Genomic DNA, 19,083 nt, shown 5'->3' on the forward strand with positions numbered 1-19,083 from the left:
TCATTTTATGGTGCATTTTTATATTTATTTATTTTTACAGGAAGCTTTTAGAGCTCTTGTTGGAAAGGGTTATCAGACATTGCAAAGTTTGCTATTAGACTTTTGTCAATGGCATCCAAGTGAAGCACTTTTGAATGCACTTCTTGATATGCTAGTTGATGGAAAATTTGATATAAAAGACAACCCTCATATAAAGGTATGATTTTATTTTTATGTCTCTTTGATACATTGTTAGATTTAAAGGTGTTCATGGGTTGAGCTAGTTTCACATCAAGTTTAAGCATAATATTAATACATTTTATATTTGTTTAAGTCCGACCCAGACCAAAATATGAGCCTTTATTTTTTAAACCCACTCATTATTTTAAAAAAATTAAATTATTTTTAATTTAATATTTAATAAAGATATATTTTTTATTTATTAAATTTTTAGATATAATCATCTTGAACATTTTAATGTTTAAATTGAAGTAGTATTATATATTACTATAATTTTTTATATATTATAAATTAAATAATATAATATAAAACACTATAAATTTTACTAAAAACACCATACCAAGTTTAGGCGTTGAATGTTCTCAAGTTCGGACTCATCTATTTTTTGAATTTAATATTTTTGCCGAATCTTCCTGCTGATCTTTTGGCTTTAGCAGATAACTCGTAGCATTAACAGCTAGTTACATCTCTATTGTCTGACCATGTGAACTAATTTTGTAGTCTTTTTGTCATTTTCCACATGGAGCCACTGTTTTTTCTTCTCACATGTATTTCTTTGGTCCTTCAATTCAGAATGAAGATGTGATCATACTGTATTTGAGTGTCCTACAGAAGGTTAGTAATTCATTTTTCTTGCTTGTTTCTTCTGTATGTGATAGTTACTAAATTTCCTCTTTATAGATGATTCTTACTATATATAAGCTGTAGTTTGTTTAAATTTGATGTCATTACTTGCTATTTTGTGATTGCCCAGAGCAGTGAATCTTTGCGGCATTATGGTCTCGGTGTGTTTCAACAGCTGCTTAGGGATTCCCTTTCCAATCGAGCTTCATGTGTCGTGGCAGGAATGCTTAATTTTCTTCTTGACTGGTTTGTCCAAGAAGGTGATGACAGTGTCATTTTGAAAATTGCACAATTGATTCAGGTTATCGGTGGTTATAGCATATCCGGGAAGGATATTCGCAAGATTTTCGCTCTCCTTCGAAGTGAGAAAGTGGGGACTCAACTGCAATACTGCTCATTATTGTTGACTACTGTTTTATCAATGTTAAATGAGAAAGGACCAACTACCTTCTTTGATCTCAATGGAAATGACTCTGTAAGCCCTTACAATTTCTTCTGATATTCATATTGTTACAAGTCCTTTTGGAACCTTTCGCATTCAATTATTGTGTCACTTGACTAATTTGTAACTGGTATTTACATTCCTATATATATATTTGTAGGGAATCATAATTAAAACACCTGTGCATTGGCCTCTGTACAAGGGTTTTTCTTTTTCATGTTGGCTTAGGGTGGAGGACTTCCCCAAGAATGGAACAATGGGGCTTTTCAATTTCTTCACTGAAAATAGAAGAGGGTTCTTAGCAGCAGTAGCAAAAGATAAGCTTCTATATAAGGTAAAAGATGTGTTATATGTTTGTTTCTAGAAAGGTTCTTCCAAAGCTTAATTCATATTCTCGGTTGAAATATGCCATATGTCCCTCTAGGGCTAACTGTTAACATTGTTAAAATTATTTTTGTTAAATTCAAGTTCATTACTACATCATTTTTTTTAGTTACATGGTTATCAAGTGAGTATTATTATTATTATTTCAAAATGTCACACTAACAAATTTAACAAAAATAATTTGTAAGTGTTAGCAAGTGGACTTGAATTCTGAAATCTAAAAAGTAGAGGAACTAACTTCCAAATTTGTGAAGAGTATATGGACCTATGTCATATTTTAACCTAGAAAAGAAGTTCCCTTCTCCACCCCGAGCACAAATTACTCTAGACAAAAAGGATTGGCTTGTTTTCTCTTCACTTTATGGCTTGTGCATTACTGCCAATTTCATGCAGTTGCTGATGTACTTCTCATGTCCTTCACAGTCTATCAATCTGAAACAATATTCTATTCAGACACATGTTAATCTAATCAAGAGGAAATGGCACTTTCTTTGTATTACTCATACCATTGGAAGAGCATTTTCTGGGGGTAGCCTATTTAGATGTTATCTTGATGGCAATCTTGTATCTTCTGAAAGATGCAGGTAACATGCCACCTTTAATCATTCTCAGTTCGTATTCTTTTTTTTTTTTTATCATTAAAACATTTTTTGAGTGTACATAGTTCGTCAACCCTGGTAAGTTCCCTGACCATCATATTCATGCCTCAGATATGCAAAAGTCAGTGAATTATTGACTAACTGCTCCATTGGTACAAAAATGGTATGGCCTCAAAGTGAAGATAATACACGGAACTCCAACCCGGATTTTTTGCCTTTTTTTGGTCAGATCGGTCCACTTTATTTGTTTGCTGATGTCATTTCCTCTGAGCAAGTTAAGGCTGTACATTCCCTTGGACCGAGCTATATGTATTCCTTCCTGGATAATGAAGCTACTGCATTTGGTGGTAACCCATTGCCTAGTGGAATTCTTGAAGCAAAAGATGGTCTTGCATCAAAAATTGTGTTTGGGCTCAATGCACAGGTTCCTTATCTCTACCTTTTGGGAACATGCATGCATACACACATTTGTCTTAAAGGTAAATCTGCTTTTGTATAGCAGAACCCTAAATATCGACTTCTGTTTTCAGGCAAGTGATGGCAAGAAATTGTTTAATGTTTCACCTGTATTGGAGCATGCATTGGATAAGAATTTATTTGAAGCAACTATAAAGGTTGGTACACAGTTATGTTCCCGGCGCTTGTTCAAAGAGATAATTTACTGTGTTGGAGGTGTTTCTGTGTTTTTCCCTCTTATATCTCAGTCTGATAGATATGAAAATGATGAAATTCAAGTTTTAGAAAGAACACTAGTCCTCCCAGTTGCAAAAGAGCGTCTGACCGCTGAAGTTATTGAGCTTGTTGCTTCTGTCTTAGATGAGAACTTAGCAAATCAACAACAGATGCATCTTCTTTCTGGATTTTCAATACTGGGATTTTTATTGCAATCAGTTCCACCTCAGCAACTCAATATGGAAACTCTCTCTGCATTGAAGAATTTGTTTAATGTTGTATCTTCCTGTGGTATGTATGATGAACCCTATAGTTTTATGATTTTGTAGTTCCTTTCACAACCATTTAAGAATGTATCATACATCTTTTGACGTTTCCAGTTTCCTCTTTAGGATTGGCAGAGCTGCTCATAGAAGAAATCATATCTTCTATTTTTCTTAATCCCCTTACCTGGCTGTACACAGTTTACAAGGTGCAACGTGAACTATACATGTTTCTCATTGAACAGTTTGATAATGATCCGAGGCTGCTTAAAAGTTTGTGCCAGTTCCCTCGTGTTATTGACATAATAAGGCAGTGTTATTGGGATAATGTGAAATCTCGGTTTGCAATTGGAGGCCAACCTCTTTTACATCCTATTACTAAACAAATTATTGGAGAAAGACCTACTAGAGAAGAAATAAAAAAAATTCGTCTTCTTTTATTAAGTCTTGGTGAAATGAGCCTCAGGTGAGAGCATCTGGTGTTGCCTGATGTAGAGTAATTTAATCGACACATATAACACATTATTATTTTTACTGGGTACAAAACTGTTGTATGCAGGCAAAGCATTGCACCAGCTGATATAAAAGCTCTTATAGCTTTTTTTGAAACAAGCCATGATATGACGTGCATTGAGGATATTTTAAATATGGTTATACGTGCTGTTTCTCAAAAACCATTACTTATGTCCTTCCTTGAACAAGTAAATCTGATAGGTGGCTGTCGCATTTTTGTCAATCTGCTACAGAGGTATGCCTTAAGGATTAAGAGTTAAATGTGCAAACTTTTGGCATGAGAGACAATGTCCTGTTTGATATGTTTCTGTTTTCCACTATGTAGTGACGCTATTGTGTACTGCAATTTTGTTGAAAAATTTTAACTATTTTTGTCTGTTCCAACTGCTGATTAGAAGAGTATGCTGTTGCAGAAAATGTTCAAGTTTCTGGGCAAGTGCTTGATTAAGTATTTTGTATTCTGATAGCTAAGCTTATAGTTTCATTAATTAATGTGTTTCCTTCTACTGAATGGCTGGAATTGCTTTGATGTGAAACAATAAACATGGTCTGTTTTAAATCAATGGCTAAGAGCTAAAGCCTTATAGTGACCCTCCAATTTTGTTTCATATAGGGAATATGAACCTATCAGGTTGCTCAGCTTGCAATTTATAGGAAGACTTTTGGTTGGTTTCCCATCGGAGAAAAAGGCGACAAGGTTTTTCAATCTTGCAGTTGGAAGAACAAAACCTCTTTCAGAAAACAACAAGAAAGTCAGCTCAAGGTTGCAACCACTCTTCTCAGTTATATCTGACAGGTTGTTTAAATTCCCACAGACGGATAATTTGTGTGCAACCTTGTTTGATGTTCTTCTAGGTGGTGCTAGCCCCAAACAGGTGATAGACCAATCATGGAAATTTCTCCTCATTTTTCTATTAGTTTAGTATGTTCTAGATATTCCTTGAAATTGTTTGTTTACAGGTGTTACAGAAAAATAGTACAACGGACAAGCAGAGAAGCAGAGGCAAAAATTCTCATTTTTTCCTTCCTCAGATGTTGGTTCTGATTTTCAGATTCCTATCTGGTTGCAAAGATGCTTCTGCAAGAATGAAAATAATTAGTGATCTACTTGAACTTCTTGATTCAAATACTTTGAATATAGAGGCATTAATGGTACTGCATACAATTAATTATTCATATTTTTCTGTTCAGTGTCTTCTTTTAAAAGTGTTTCTAATTATTCAAATTTCGTGATAGGAATATGGTTGGAATGCTTGGTTAACAGCTTCTGTGACACTTGACATTGTAAAACCCTATAGGCCTGATTCAAGATATTGTGGTGACTATGAGGCAAATGAGAAAAATCTTGTGATGAAGGTTTTCTCTGTTGTGCTTTGTCATTACATACAATTTGTAAAAAGTGGCTGGCAAAGATTAGAGGAAACTATAAATTTTCTTCTTGTTCATTGTGAGCAAGTATGTCAAATTTTCTTGCCATGCTACAAAGTGTATTTATTTTAATCTACTTAATAATTTTTTTTAGCCATTGATGGATAATTTACTTTGATTTCTGTCATTGTCAGGGTGGCATATCATGCCAAGACTTGCTTTATGACATATATGACAACTTGATTCAAAGGCTGGTAGATTTATCTTCTGAGGAGAATATTTTTAGTTCACAGCCTTGTCGTGACAACACATTATACTTTCTGCGACTGGTTGATGAGATGCTTATATCTGAAGCTGGAATTAAACTTCTGGTATCATTTTACTCAAGAATTTGACTGCATTACATCTATTCTTATATAAATATTTTAGGCTAGAGAAGTTTGCTAGTCCACTTAAGTATGACGTTTATTTGCTATCTTTATTTCTTACAGTTTCCAGCTATTAGTTCGGACTCTTTTCTGGATTCTTTAATGGTAGAAGGCCAGAAAGATTATACCACTCTGTTGCATGAGGTCTTGCGAGGAGAATTTGATGACAAAGTGTCTGGGTACTGCTAGCTTGGTTTCATTCTTTGCCCCTGGAACTGATATATTTTATATCATTTGTTTGTGCTTTAGCTGAGATGATCTAGGGTGCCATCACTTGGCATTTTGTTCTTTTGCACAAATGGCATCTACAATATCTCAAACAGAATAAGGAATATCAAGTTGGTCTCATTTTCATTAAAGTTGAATATTCATATTTCATGCTAAGATGTAGAATTCATGATTTCACATGTATCGATTATTGGCAAAGCAGTTGCTGCTTATCTTTAAGTTGCACTATCAAAACTGTGTTTGAATTATTTGTTGCTGTGAGCCTGAGAATTGAATACATCATCATGTGGGTATATAAGATGTCAAGTGATAAATAACTTTGTATTTTGTGTGAATCTTTTTCATTGTCAGAAACGCATTGGCTTCTGAGGAATCAATAACAAGTGAAGATGACATAACTAATGATAAGTGGTGGAACTTATTTGACAATTTATGGATTGTTATTAGTGAGATGAATGGGAAGGGTCCAAGCAAGATGCTGCCTAGAATTACAGTATCAGTTGGTCCATCTTTTGGCCAAAGAGCACGTGACTTGGTAGAATCTCTTAATATCCCTGCCACAGAAATGGCTGCTGTTGTTATATCCGGGGGCTTTGGCAATGCATTGAGTGGAAAACAAAACAAAGTTGCTGATAAAGCCATGGCTTTGAGGGGGGAAAGGTGTCCAAGAATTGTATTTCGACTACTAATCATATATCTCTGCAGAGCTTCCCTAGAAAGAGCATCACGCTGTGTCCAGCAGTTCATCTCACTTCTGCCTTCCTTTTTGGGCACTGATGATGAGCAAAGCAAGAGTAGACTGCAACTCTTCATCTGGTATTAGTGTTTACCATATGCCCCAAGTCTCCAAATTTTTTGTTATACAACTGGTTATATTAGTTTTGAGGAAGGATATAGATTAGTAATTTTTTCTTGCCTTATAACATTGTGCTCAGGTCTTTGCTTCTTGTACGATCCCGGTATGGAAAGTTGGATGATGGTGCTCGTTTTCATGTTATAGCACATGTGATTCGAGAAACTGTAAATTCTGGGAAGTCAATGCTTGCTACTAGCATGATTGGTAGGGATGACTTATTCAATACAAGCAGCCTCTCAAGAGAAACGGGCTCCTTGCACAATCTAATTCAGAAGGATCGAGTGCTTTCTGCGGTTTGTTCTAAATTTCAAATTTGTCATCTCCTGGGCTTAGGAACTTCCATGAATGTTTTGCTGGTTATCCACCATTCAGTTCTCTACTTTCTCATTTCAGGTTACTGATGAGTCCAAGTATGTGAAGATGTTGGAATCTGACCGCAGCAGACACTTGCAGGAGCTTCGTGCTAAAATGGATGAAAATTCCTCTTCAGAAATTAATACCCAGAAGACATTTGAAGACGAGATACAAAGTAGCTTATGCAGTATTCTTGCTTCAGATGAGAGCAGAAGGGCTGCATTCCTGCTTGCCCATGAGGAGGAGCAGCAAAATGTTGCTGTATGCTAATAGTTTTTCTATTGTAGAACTTGCCTTTCTTTTGGTCCTTAACTTCTTTAATTGTCTCTGTCTTTGTTTCTTTTGCTGTTCTTCCATGAATTAATTATATTGGATTTTGTGCTCATATGTTTGCAAATAATATTTTTTTTCGGACAGGAAAAATGGATGCACATGTTTCGTACTTTGATCGATGAAAGGGGCCCGTGGTCTGCTAATCCATTTCCTAATGGTGCTGTGATACATTGGAAACTTGATAAGACCGAAGATACATGGCGGCGTAGACCAAAGTTAAGGCAGAATTATCATTTTGATGAAAAGTTGTGTCATCCTCCTTCCACTTTTCCTTGTAATGAAGCTACTCTGCCAAGTAGCGAGAGCAAGCCGAGTTTTGTGGGGCACATTCCTGAGCAAATGAAGAAGTTTCTGCTCAAAGGAGTACACAGGATAACTGATGACGGCAGCTCAGAACCTGCTGAGAGTGGTGCTGAACCTGATGATCCTTCTGACATTCACAATGCAGAAATTATTAAAAGCAGTAGTGATCAGATTGACATTGTGCCAGATAGAAAAGAGCTTTCATCACCTTCTCAAGAAACAGAAACTAGTGAGGTATATCTTATCTTTATCATGGGAACAAGCAAGCTATGTTTCTTCTCATTAAAACATCTGAAGTTACTTCATTGGTAATTTGTCGTTTGATGTTGCAGGTTCTTATGTCAGTTCCATGTGTGCTTGTAGCCCCAAAAAGAAAACTGGCAGGTCGATTGGCAGTCATGAAAGATGTTTTGCATTTCTTTGGTGAATTTTTGGTTGAAGGTACTGTGGGGTCTTCAGTTTTCAAGAGCTTGAATGAATCAAGCCTTTCCGAGTCCGCAAAGGCTGATCACAAGCCAAAGTCTTTTAATTGGTCCATCCATCTTGGTATGTTTTCTGATAAGGGGACTTCTCCTGACAATATGGAGGCAGAAGATTTGCACAAGAAGGAATTACGAACTGTTAAGCGTCATCGGAGATGGAATATTGGCAAGGTAGGGAACCATTAATTTTTCTTTAGCTGTATTGTTTGTATGCTTACTCCATTTTGATATCTTCTTGTTTGCTTTGCTGGCCATAGATAAAAGCTGTTCATTGGACTCGGTATTTGCTTAGATACAATGCAGTTGAAATTTTCTTTAGTGATTCTATTGCTCCCATATTTATAAACTTTGCTTCACAAAAGAATGCAAAAGAGATTGGAACCCTGATAGTTTCTACCAGAAATGAGCTGTTGTTTCCCAGAGGAAGTAGTAGGGACAAGAGTGGCATTATTTCATTTGTTGATAGACGTGTGGCAGTGGAAATGGCAGAAACTGCTAGAGAGAGATGGAAGAGAAGGGATATAACGAACTTTGACTATTTGATGATTCTCAACACACTTTCAGGAAGATCTTATAATGATTTGAGTCAGTATCCTGTCTTTCCTTGGGTTTTGGCTGATTACTCATCTGAGGTTCTTGATTTTAACAAGTCAGCAACTTTTCGGGATCTCTCCAAGCCTGTTGGAGCACTGGACTCAAAACGGTTTGAGGTCACTTCTCTTTGGCTCATTCCTCTATATCACCTTTCTCTTCTCATTCCAATATCTCAACATGTTGCTTCATGATTCAGGTGTTTGAAGACAGATATCAAAACTTCTGTGATCCCGATATACCCAAGTAACCTCCAATCATAGTTTGAGGACATTTTTCATTTCTTTCTATAGATTTTGCTTCAGGTAATTTGTCTAATGTGTTGCTCTGCATCTACTTCCTAATGCAGTTTCTATTATGGGTCTCATTACTCAAGCATGGGGATTGTGCTTTATTACCTCCTTCGAATGGAACCTTTCTCATATCTTCACCGTAATTTTCAGGTTATCTTTTTTCAATCATGCGAAGCCTGTTATTTAAAGCAGCACCTTGTCTAATCTAATAGTAATAATATAAAAGGGTAACAAGAGTATGCGGTGATCTGCTGTTTCTTTGTTGCAGTGATGTTCTGAGTACTCACTAAAACAGTTTTAAAAGCACCTATTTTGGTTTGATCTTTGCAAAATGCGCCTTTTTTTTTTTACTGATAGCAAGCAGAAAAGTACTCCCTCCATATGGAGGAAAGTTAAGTACATCTGAAATTATTACTTGAAAAGTTTCCATTGCTAATGGAACTTCATACTTAGGTTTTTCAATATATATATAACAATTGCATTTATGAATAAAGGTTATGAAATGGTTATTAGCATTTAGTTTGTAAAGGGCAAGTAAATGCTGGAGTTTTGTGTGAACCCAGTAATTAATTCTTTCACCTATATTCTAACGACAAAAAATGTAGGGAGTAAAAGTGATTGCAGTAGTCATACAAAGTCTAATGATTATGTATTTTTCATAGGTATGATTGCTTTAAATATGGATCAAATACTGACATATGAAGAATATTCATTTTCATTTATTATGTCTTGTATGCAATTTGGTTTTCTAACCTTTTCTTGTTTATCAGTTAACTGGCGTGTCAATTCATAGCATGCAAGCCTCACTAATTCATCAATTTTTCATCAGGGTGGTAAATTTGACCATGCAGATCGTCTTTTTCAATGCATCGAAGGAACATATAAGAATTGCCTTTCTAATACAAGTGACGTGAAGGAGTTGATTCCCGAGTTCTTTTACATGCCTGAGTTTCTGATCAATTCAAACTCTTATCATCTTGGGGTGAAACAAGATGGTGAACTCATAAGTGATGTTTCTCTTCCTCCCTGGGCTAAGGTATGTGAATTCCCCTCGAAAATGTCACGTTTCAGACATTGTCAACGGTCTGTTTGATTTCTCAAAAGGTTGTTTCTGATTCAAGGACATTTCAGAGTTTATGGTTGTCCTATTGTTTATATGATGATGGGATCCTCCTCCAGGAACTAATTGTTCAATCTGAGGATTATCTGGTAGTCAGAAATATTGTATTGTGTTATGTTGTTGGAACCTTCCTTATGAAACTACTTGGTCAATCTGCGAATCATCTTGTAGCCAGAAATGTTGTTGGATTTGTATAGGAGGAATAAAGTTAAAACATGCCATAAGTCCCTATACTCTTCATAAATTTGAAGTTTAGTCCCTGTATTTTTATTTCTAGGAATTTAGTCCCTCTACTTTTCAAATTTCAAAATTCAGGTCTAAATGTTAACACTGTTAAAATTTTTTTGTTAAATCCAAGTTCATTACGTCATATTTTTAGTTACATTTTTACCAAGTGAGTTTTTTTTTTTTCAAATTGTCACATCAACAAATTTAACAAAATAATTTTAGCAATGTTAACAATTGAACCTAAATTTTGAAATCTGAAAAGTAAATGGACTAAATTCCTTAAAATAATAGTATAGAAACTAGATTTCAAATTTGTTAAGAGTACAGAGACCTATGGCATATTTTAACCGAGGAATAAATATGATGGTTGTGCTACAAGGTATATAATGTATCTAAATTGTGGCAAGGTGATAGAGACTTCTATAACTAATTCCTAACAGTTTCTGTTTATAATATATTTACATGCTTTGTATGATAGTTCTTATCATATCAAATTTGTTTTATCCTCAATCTGATTCTCTCCAAGTACATAATTGTATTGTTTAAGACTTGCTTTCTCTGCAAATTAAGCTCCCCTTGAGTCCTTCACTTGTTGAGCTAAAGAATCCTTGTTAATTTGAGGTAAATTTATCCTGATGAAAAACTGATCTTCGCTTTGTTGTAGGGTTCACCTGAATTGTTCGTAAGTAAAAATAGAGAAGCCCTAGAAAGTGAGTATGTTAGCTCAAATCTCCACCACTGGATTGATTTGATATTTGGTTACAAGCAGCGTGGTAAACCAGCAGTAGAGGTATCCTGTGAACAACTATATCTCAATTTTCTTCTTATATCTTTTGTATCCAAACTGATCTCAGTTAAAATTAATGGATTTTGCAGGCTGCAAATATCTTCTATTATTTAACTTATGAAGGTGCTGTAGATCTGGACACCATGGATGATGATCTCCAGAGATCAGCAATTGAAGATCAGATTGCAAATTTTGGTCAGACGCCTATCCAGATTTTCTGTAAAAGACACCCTAGAAGAGGGCCTCCAATTCCAATTGCTCATCCTCTATCTTTTGCACCTGCTTCTATTAGTTTGACATCTATTCTTTCTTGTATGAATAATCCACCATCAGCTGTTTTGTACGTTGGATTACTGGACTCGAACATTGTCATTGTGAACCAGGGGCTTACTTTATCTGTTAAGATGTGGTTGACAACCCAACTCCAATTCGGTGGAAATTTCACCTTCTCAGGTTCTCAGGTTAGATCTTTACCATATTGTTTCTTTTTTTAAGTTGAATCTTTAGGATGTCTTGAACTTACCTTAGATATATTTTTGTTCGAATTTCTCAGGATCCTTTCTTTGGAGTTGGTTCAGATATTCTTTCTCCTCGGAAAATTGGGAGTCCTTTAGCAGAAAATGTTGAACTTGGTGCACAATGCTTTGCAACAATGCAAACACCATCCGAGAACTTTTTAATTTCATGTGGTAATTGGGAAAACAGCTTCCAGGTCATATCTTTGAGTGATGGAAGAATGGTTCAAAGCATTCGACAGCACAAAGATGTTGTCAGCTGCGTTGCAGGTAATTTTTCTTTTAAGGAACATTCTGAATTTGCCAAAAAAGGAAATGTGAAGCTTGTTTTTAGTTTTATACAAATCTCAGCTAGTATCCCCAGTCATCTGGAACCTTTTTCTGAAGTTTCATTTTACATGAATAACTTATGTTAAAGTTCTTTGAAAATATGACCTCAACTTCCTAATGGTAGTTATAATCTGCTCAAACTTGCCAGTTTCTTCTTTCACTGTCAATCTTTCTTCATAGAAGTGGTTCATGTTAGCAATATGAGAAATGAATAAATTCAAGTACTGATGGTAAGAAGTGTTGTACTTCAAAGTAGGAAAGGAAGAGAATATACTTGGATATGAATTGTATCTTGTCTTGAGTCTGATTAAAGATGATCTGTGTTGATGATGGATTGGTGCAAGGCAGAGATTGTAGCAGAGATGTACAGTTCACCCTGTTTAATACAGGGCGGAGAGCCATCGGATTGGGTGGCTGGAGATGATAGGTGAAGGAGGGTGAGAGAGTGGGAGTCGAAAGGGATCTCTCTTCTGTCTATGCGTTCTGGGCCTTATATACCATTAGCTACTTGTCCCGAGGTGTTATGTGTCCTACCATTATTGGTGGGTTAGAGTCAAATGGCCAAGTGGTATGATGGCATAAGTCTAGGTAGGGTGGCACTATAATGTGCTTTGTGTCACTTCGGACAGGATGTAGTGATAGAAGTCTGGCATGGCAGATAATGAGTGGGGCCCGCTCGGCTGTTGACTCGTAGGGTTCCTCCGAGGGGTTTGTTCTTACCATTCTTGAGCCTATTGCTCAGTTCGAGTGGTTGGGATGTGGCAATCTATATTTAGTAAATGTTTTGTGTTGGAATTCCTTAAATTAAGCAGATTTTCTACCTTAGTTCTAGGAATTTCCTTGTACTATTAGCCATAATCAAATTACTAATTTTTAGGGATAGGCTAATTTCTAGAGATTATTTCCTTTTTATTTTTCCTGCTATTCTTTAAAAGGCTGTAGTCAGATTAGAAGAAATAAGAATAATTCTTCTTCCTAAATTTGTACATGGTATCAAGAGCATCAGGAATTCAGTAGATCCTGCTCTTTCTTCTCTTTTCTTATTCTGTTTTCTCTGTTAGAAACCCTACTCCCATGGGTGACACCGAAAATTCCTATGAGACTCTTCATAAACTTCGGCTAACCAAAACTTAACTTGAGGCTCTTCATAAACTACTCGGGACTCCTACAGCCAGTGGGTCACTAGCTATTCAAGGTTGTGTGGTTCAGGAACAAGAATCGGGGAAGATGATTGGCACTGCTAAAGTTGATGATGGCTTATATGTTTGGAACAAAAACAGTTCACAAAAAGGGATGGCCTTATCTACATCAAAAGAAGATTCTATCATGCTATGGCACCATAGACTAGGACACCCAAATTTCATATACTTGAAGAAATTGTTTCCTCTACTATTTCTAAATAAGAAAATAAGTTCATTGAACTGTGAAGTTTGCCAACTGTCTAAACACACTCGTCTCCCTTATCCTTTGAAACCTTATGTTCAATCTCAACCTTTCTCTTTAATCCACAGTGATCTATGGGGAGCCAGTCGAGTAAAAAACATCACAGGGGCTAGGTGGTTCATAACTTTCATTAATGACCACACTAGAGTTTGTTGGATCTATCTCCTTAAAGAAAAATCCGAAGTCTCTAGAGTCTTCAAAAATTTTCATTCAATGATTCAAATCCAGTTCAATTCAAATATTCACACCCTTAGAACTGATAATGGGAGAGAGTACTTTAATTCTATCCTAAGTCCTTATCTTTCGAGCAAGGAATCATACATCAAAGTTCTTGTCCCGACACCCTCAACAAAACGGGGTTTCCGAGAGGAAAAATAGACACCTTGTAGCCGTGGCTCGTGCTCTTATGTTTACTATGGGTGTACCAAAGTATTTATGGGGAGAAGCTGTCCTTACTACTTGTTATCTTATAAACCGACTCCCATCTAAGGTATTAAACTTTCAAACACCTTTACATACTCTTCAAAAAATTTTTCCCTTGTTTCGTGTTCCTAATCTCCCAACCAAAACATTTGGTTGCAAAGCATTTGTCCACAACCATCAACCTAACCGATCTAAACTTGATCCTAGAGCCCACACTTGTGTCTTTATTGGTTACTCACCTACACAAAAAGGGTACAAGTGCTACTCTCCAACGTTACACCGGATGTTTGTGTCCCTTGATGTTACTTTCTTCGAAAATGAGCCATATTTTTCAGCCTCTCATCTTCAGGGGGAGATACTTAGTGAAGATGAGACCTTGAGCAATCTTCTCATTATACCTCAAGGCTCTATCAGCCCTACCACCACTACAGAACCTGCTGAAAATCCTACAATGCCTTTGTTTCTAATGTTGACTCTATAGAAACTCCAAAAAACATAGAAAAGGCTCTTAAGTCAACCAAATGGAGGCAAGCTGTGTTGGAAGAAATAAAGGCTCTTGAAGACAATGGAACTTGGGAAATATCTAAACTACTTACTGGGAAGAAGACCGTGGGTTGTAAGTGGATTTTCACCACAAAATTTAAACCAGATGGGAGCATTGATCGATACAAGGCTAGACTTGTGGCCAGGGGTTTCATTCAAACATATGGGTTGGACTATGAGGAAACCTTTACACCGGTGGCCAAATTGAATACTATTTGAGTGCTTCTCTCAATTGCTGTCAACTTAGAATGGCCTGTGATCCAATTGGATGTAAAGAACGCTTTTCTCAATGGAGAATTAAACGAAGAAGTCTACATGGATTTTCCGCCTGGATTCGAAGGAAGCAAGGGCCAAGTATGCAAGTTGAAGAAGTCCTTGTATGGACTAAAGCAATCCCCTAGGGCTTGGTTTAATCGTTTTGCCAAAGCCATGACTAGTAGACATTATACTCAAGGTCAAGCTGATCACACCTTATTCTACAAACACTCGGGATAATGGGAAGTGCTGTATTCTCATTGTCTATGTAGATGACATAATATTAACAGGGGATGATTCTATTGAAATTGAAAGACCAAAAGAGTTCTTAAGTCTTGAGTTTCAACTTAAAGACTTGGGGAATCTTCGATATTTTCTAGGAATGGAGATAGCAAGGTCAAAGGCAGGTATTTCAATCTCTCAAAGAAAGTATGTTCTTGATCTACTTTCTGAAGTTGGACTGTTGGGTTGCAAACCAGCCGAGACTCCTATGGAACCCAACCTTAAATTAGGAACTGATAAGGATGGAGAAGAGGTAGACAGGAGGAGATATCAACGGTTAGTGGGAAAACTTATCTATCTTTCTCACACTTGTCCAGACATAGCTTTTGGAGTAAGTGTTATAAGTCAATTTATACATGCTCTTAGGGAGAAACATTTGGAAGCTGCCTACAAGATATTGAGATACTTAAAAGGGACTCCTGGTAAGGGGTTGCATTTCAAGAAAGATGTAAATCGAAGCATAGAAGTCTACACTGATGCAGACTGGGCAGGGGCAGTTAATGACAGGCGCTCCACAAGCGGTTACTGCAGCTATGTTTGGGGTAATCTCGTGACATGGAGGAATAAAAAGCAATCTGTTGTGGCACGCAGCAGTGCTGAATCTGAATATCGAGCTTTGTCCCACGGTATAGTGAAGGAATGTGGTTACAACGGCTAATGGGAGAACTAAAATTATCCTATACAAAACCTATAACATTATACTGTGACAACCAGGCAGCAGTTAGCATAGCTCATAACCCTGTACACCATGACCGTACCAAGCATGTGGAAATTGATCGCCACTTTATTACGGAGAAAATTAACAAAGGGGAAGTTTGTGTTTCATATCTACCTACAAGACAACAAGTAGCAAACGTATTAACCAAAAGCTTGAGCAGAAAAATGTTCGAAGAAATTATGGGCAAGCTGGGTTTGATTAACATCTACACTCCAGCTTGAGGGGGAGTGTTGGAATTCCTTAAATTAAGCAGATTTTCTACCTTAGTTCTAGGAATTTCCTTGTACTATTAGCCATAATCAAATTATTAATTTTTAGGGATTGGCTAATTTCTAGAGATTATTTCCTTTTTATTTTTACTGCTATTCTTTAAACGGCTGTAGTCAGATTAGAAGAAATAAGAATAATTCTTCTTCCTAAATTTGTACATTTTGTAACTTTTGTTAGAAATTGTCTGTTTGTGTTATAAGTGGTGCTTCTTGTAGTCTTTCTTGTCTTAATGAAAATTGATAATCTGCTGCAGTTACAGCTGATGGAAGCATTCTTGCTACTGGAAGTTATGACACTACGGTGATGGTGCGGGAGGTTCTTCGTGTCAGATCCCCAGAAAAGAGAGTTCCTCGTAAGGACTGTATCATTGCTGAAACTCCCTTTCATATTCTTTGTGGTCATGATGATATAATTACATGCTTGTATGTCAGTGTGGAGCTTGACATAGTTATTAGTGGGTCAAAAGACGGAACTTGTGTTTTCCATACCCTGAGAGATGGAAGATATGTAAGATCTTTAAATCACCCATCTGGCAGTGCATTGTCAAAACTTGCAGCTTCTCAGCATGGACGGATCGTACTTTATGCCGATGGTGATCTCAGTTTAAACCTCTATTCTATTAATGGAAAACACCTTGCCTCTTCTGAATCCAACGGGCGCCTTAACTGTGTTGAACTCAGTGGATGTGGTGAGTTTTTGGTTTGTGCTGGTGACCAAGGACAGGTTGTGGTTCGCTCTATGAACGCACTCGAGGTTGTGAAAAGATATAATGGAGTTGGAAAGGTAATAACATCCCTAACCGTGACTCCAGAAGAATGCTTCTTGGCTGGGACAAAAGATGGAAACCTTCTTGTATATTCTATAGAAAATCCTCAACGCAAAGCAATTGTTCTTCGGAATCCAAGAACCAGAGTTACGATACCAAGCTAAGCTATGATTCAGGATGGCAATGGCTGACAATTAGGCTCTGCTTGGTGAAAATGATCTCAGGTATTATGCTCACTGGTGTTTATTTTTAATCATTTCATTCATTTAACTTAATTAAGTTAATTCAGTTCATAACTTCTATTTCCACTGCATGCATTTAGTTAAGCTGATCTCCAGCATGTAAAATAAAAGCCTGCTTAATGTGGTTGTTGTGGCCTATGTTGATCAAGTATGTTGCATAGCTGTTTGAAAGGTCTCTACTGCCATTTTCTTTGGCATATAAAATATCATGTTGGTTTAACTCGGTTTTATACATATAATATGTCAAAGGTTAAAATATGTCATAGGTCCCTGTACAATTAACAAATTTGGAATTTAGTCTCTCTCTCTACTTTTCAGATTTCAAAATTCAGGTCTAATTGTTAACATTGTTAAAATTATTTTGATAAATTCAAGTTGTTAACACTGTTAGAATTTAACAAAATAATTTTACCAGTGTTAACTATTAGACCTGAATTTTAAAATTTAAGAAGTAGAGGGACAACTAAATTCCTAAAAATAAAAGTATAGGGACTAAATTTTAAATTTATGAAGAATACAGGGACTTATGACATATTTTAACCTATTTTAACTTATGACATATTTTAACCATATCATTCCATGCATTCAAGACCCAGTTTTTTGAAAATATTTCAAGGATGTAGGATTTTTTCAAAAGAGTTAGTTGTGCTTAGCAAACATTTAGGAAATAGAAGAAGGGATTTGCTCAACTTTATTTCAACAAATATCTTGCATTTTGTATTCCGTTTTCATCATTTTCTTTTTTCACTTTTTGACAGGAAATGCTATGAAAACTATAGGCTCATAGTTTCAACCATATATTTTATAGTGCATGAAGATGAATACTTCTGATGATTCTTTCTTCATGATCCATCCAACATACATACAGCCTTCTTATAACCATTTTTGTAACACTACAGAGATAGGCAGGTAGGTTTACTTTTAGTTTATAACATGATGAGCTGAGACAGAAATTGGGATATTTAATACATAATGTAAAATAATTTTTGGTTACTACTAGCGTAGGTTTTCAATTCATTTGTATTATCAATACCAGCATCTTTCTCAGCTCATTGTTTTTGTTTTCTCAAAAACAACAAAATGTCAAGAACTATCAACCCCCTAGCATTGTATAGATGGGCTTACCATGCCCGATTCTAAATTGAATGAAAAAAAAAATACCCTACTCTTTTCAACCATCACCATTGGCAAGATATTCAAGTGCTCTGATTGTGGTGGTAAGTTGATTCACATTGGCTGATCTTCACTACTGGTAATTGAGCAAGTAAATACCAGTTCTTTTAAGGAAAACATTGATTTTACGCTTTCCCCATCAGGTTTACTTGGAGTCTATTAAGTAAGGTTAGTTTACCATTGATGTTGAAAATTGTTACAAAAAGTGTTTTCGAAAATTTGATAGTGTTTACCATTATTTTTGGGAATATAAAATGTCTATTTTTTACATGATATAAAGTAGAAGGTAATGAGAAAATAATTTCATTGAAAAACACTTTTTTAAAATTAAAAGCTAAAAATTTTGAAACCAATTTAAATCAAGATTTAGTTTAAAAAGCTACATGTTTACTATTTTCCTTATTTAAAATCACGGGTTGGATTGAAAAATATTTTTCAACCTCAATGGTAAACAAAGCCAAAGTCTATTTTTTGTAATCTCTCCTTACTAGGGATGGCAATGGATAAAATAGGTCCATTTTTACTTGTCCCAAGCTCGACTTGACTTTTAACCCCTCTAAATTTAATTTATTTGAAATTTTTAACATTTGAATTCAACTCCAGAAAAAAAAAAGATGATGTGACTTCAATTCATTTAGAAGTAAAACATTACATGATTTTTATATTATACTAATTTTTACAAGATTAAATAAAATACAAATTATAAAAAAGTTTTAGAAAATTAATTAAAAGTTATAGGAAAAAATATTTTATAGTGTTATAATAAAAGTTTTTAAAATCTATTTAGTAGCAGTGGATTAAATTAAAAATCGACCAATATATTAGTTCACATTGCATATAGATATGGATCAATTGAATGTGATTAAAATTTTATAGAATTGAAATTTATAATTTTTTATAAAAAGTTTAATAATTTATTTAATTTAAATCGGTTGAAATATAATTAATTTCACCATATTCGATTGCAAAATGATTGCTTTTCAGCAGCCAATCTTCTGAAAATTAGAATGCTGTGAGTTTCAGAATTTACAAAGTC

At 35.6% G+C, this 19,083-nt stretch overlaps 1 protein-coding gene across 1 annotated transcript in view; it reads left to right on the forward strand.

Annotated features, from left to right (window-relative positions):
* The window catches only part of LOC108486614 (BEACH domain-containing protein B-like), a 47,561-nt gene extending 29,509 nt beyond the window's left edge, over positions 1 to 18,052 (forward strand). The window contains exons 13-40 of the mRNA XM_017790753.2: positions 41 to 196; positions 793 to 834; positions 974 to 1,318; positions 1,446 to 1,619; positions 2,093 to 2,253; positions 2,380 to 2,692; positions 2,799 to 3,231; positions 3,333 to 3,669; positions 3,763 to 3,951; positions 4,330 to 4,591; positions 4,677 to 4,868; positions 4,953 to 5,171; positions 5,279 to 5,455; positions 5,576 to 5,691; positions 6,092 to 6,556; positions 6,676 to 6,889; positions 6,990 to 7,211; positions 7,368 to 7,820; positions 7,919 to 8,239; positions 8,326 to 8,778; positions 8,859 to 8,905; positions 9,009 to 9,102; positions 9,782 to 9,988; positions 10,965 to 11,090; positions 11,177 to 11,548; positions 11,641 to 11,872; positions 16,120 to 16,856; positions 17,633 to 18,052. Of these exons, the coding sequence (XP_017646242.1) occupies positions 41 to 196; positions 793 to 834; positions 974 to 1,318; positions 1,446 to 1,619; positions 2,093 to 2,253; positions 2,380 to 2,692; positions 2,799 to 3,231; positions 3,333 to 3,669; positions 3,763 to 3,951; positions 4,330 to 4,591; positions 4,677 to 4,868; positions 4,953 to 5,171; positions 5,279 to 5,455; positions 5,576 to 5,691; positions 6,092 to 6,556; positions 6,676 to 6,889; positions 6,990 to 7,211; positions 7,368 to 7,820; positions 7,919 to 8,239; positions 8,326 to 8,778; positions 8,859 to 8,905; positions 9,009 to 9,102; positions 9,782 to 9,988; positions 10,965 to 11,090; positions 11,177 to 11,548; positions 11,641 to 11,872; positions 16,120 to 16,796 (6,999 nt within the window). The 3' untranslated portion in view covers positions 16,797 to 16,856; positions 17,633 to 18,052. The remainder of the gene's footprint in view (positions 1 to 40; positions 197 to 792; positions 835 to 973; positions 1,319 to 1,445; positions 1,620 to 2,092; positions 2,254 to 2,379; positions 2,693 to 2,798; positions 3,232 to 3,332; positions 3,670 to 3,762; positions 3,952 to 4,329; positions 4,592 to 4,676; positions 4,869 to 4,952; positions 5,172 to 5,278; positions 5,456 to 5,575; positions 5,692 to 6,091; positions 6,557 to 6,675; positions 6,890 to 6,989; positions 7,212 to 7,367; positions 7,821 to 7,918; positions 8,240 to 8,325; positions 8,779 to 8,858; positions 8,906 to 9,008; positions 9,103 to 9,781; positions 9,989 to 10,964; positions 11,091 to 11,176; positions 11,549 to 11,640; positions 11,873 to 16,119; positions 16,857 to 17,632) is intronic.
* The last annotated feature ends 1,031 nt before the right edge of the window (positions 18,053 to 19,083 follow it).

The sequence above is a fragment of the Gossypium arboreum genome, chromosome 6 (genome assembly GCF_025698485.1).
Source record: "Gossypium arboreum isolate Shixiya-1 chromosome 6, ASM2569848v2, whole genome shotgun sequence".
Classification (NCBI taxonomy): Eukaryota; Viridiplantae; Streptophyta; class Magnoliopsida; order Malvales; family Malvaceae; genus Gossypium; species Gossypium arboreum.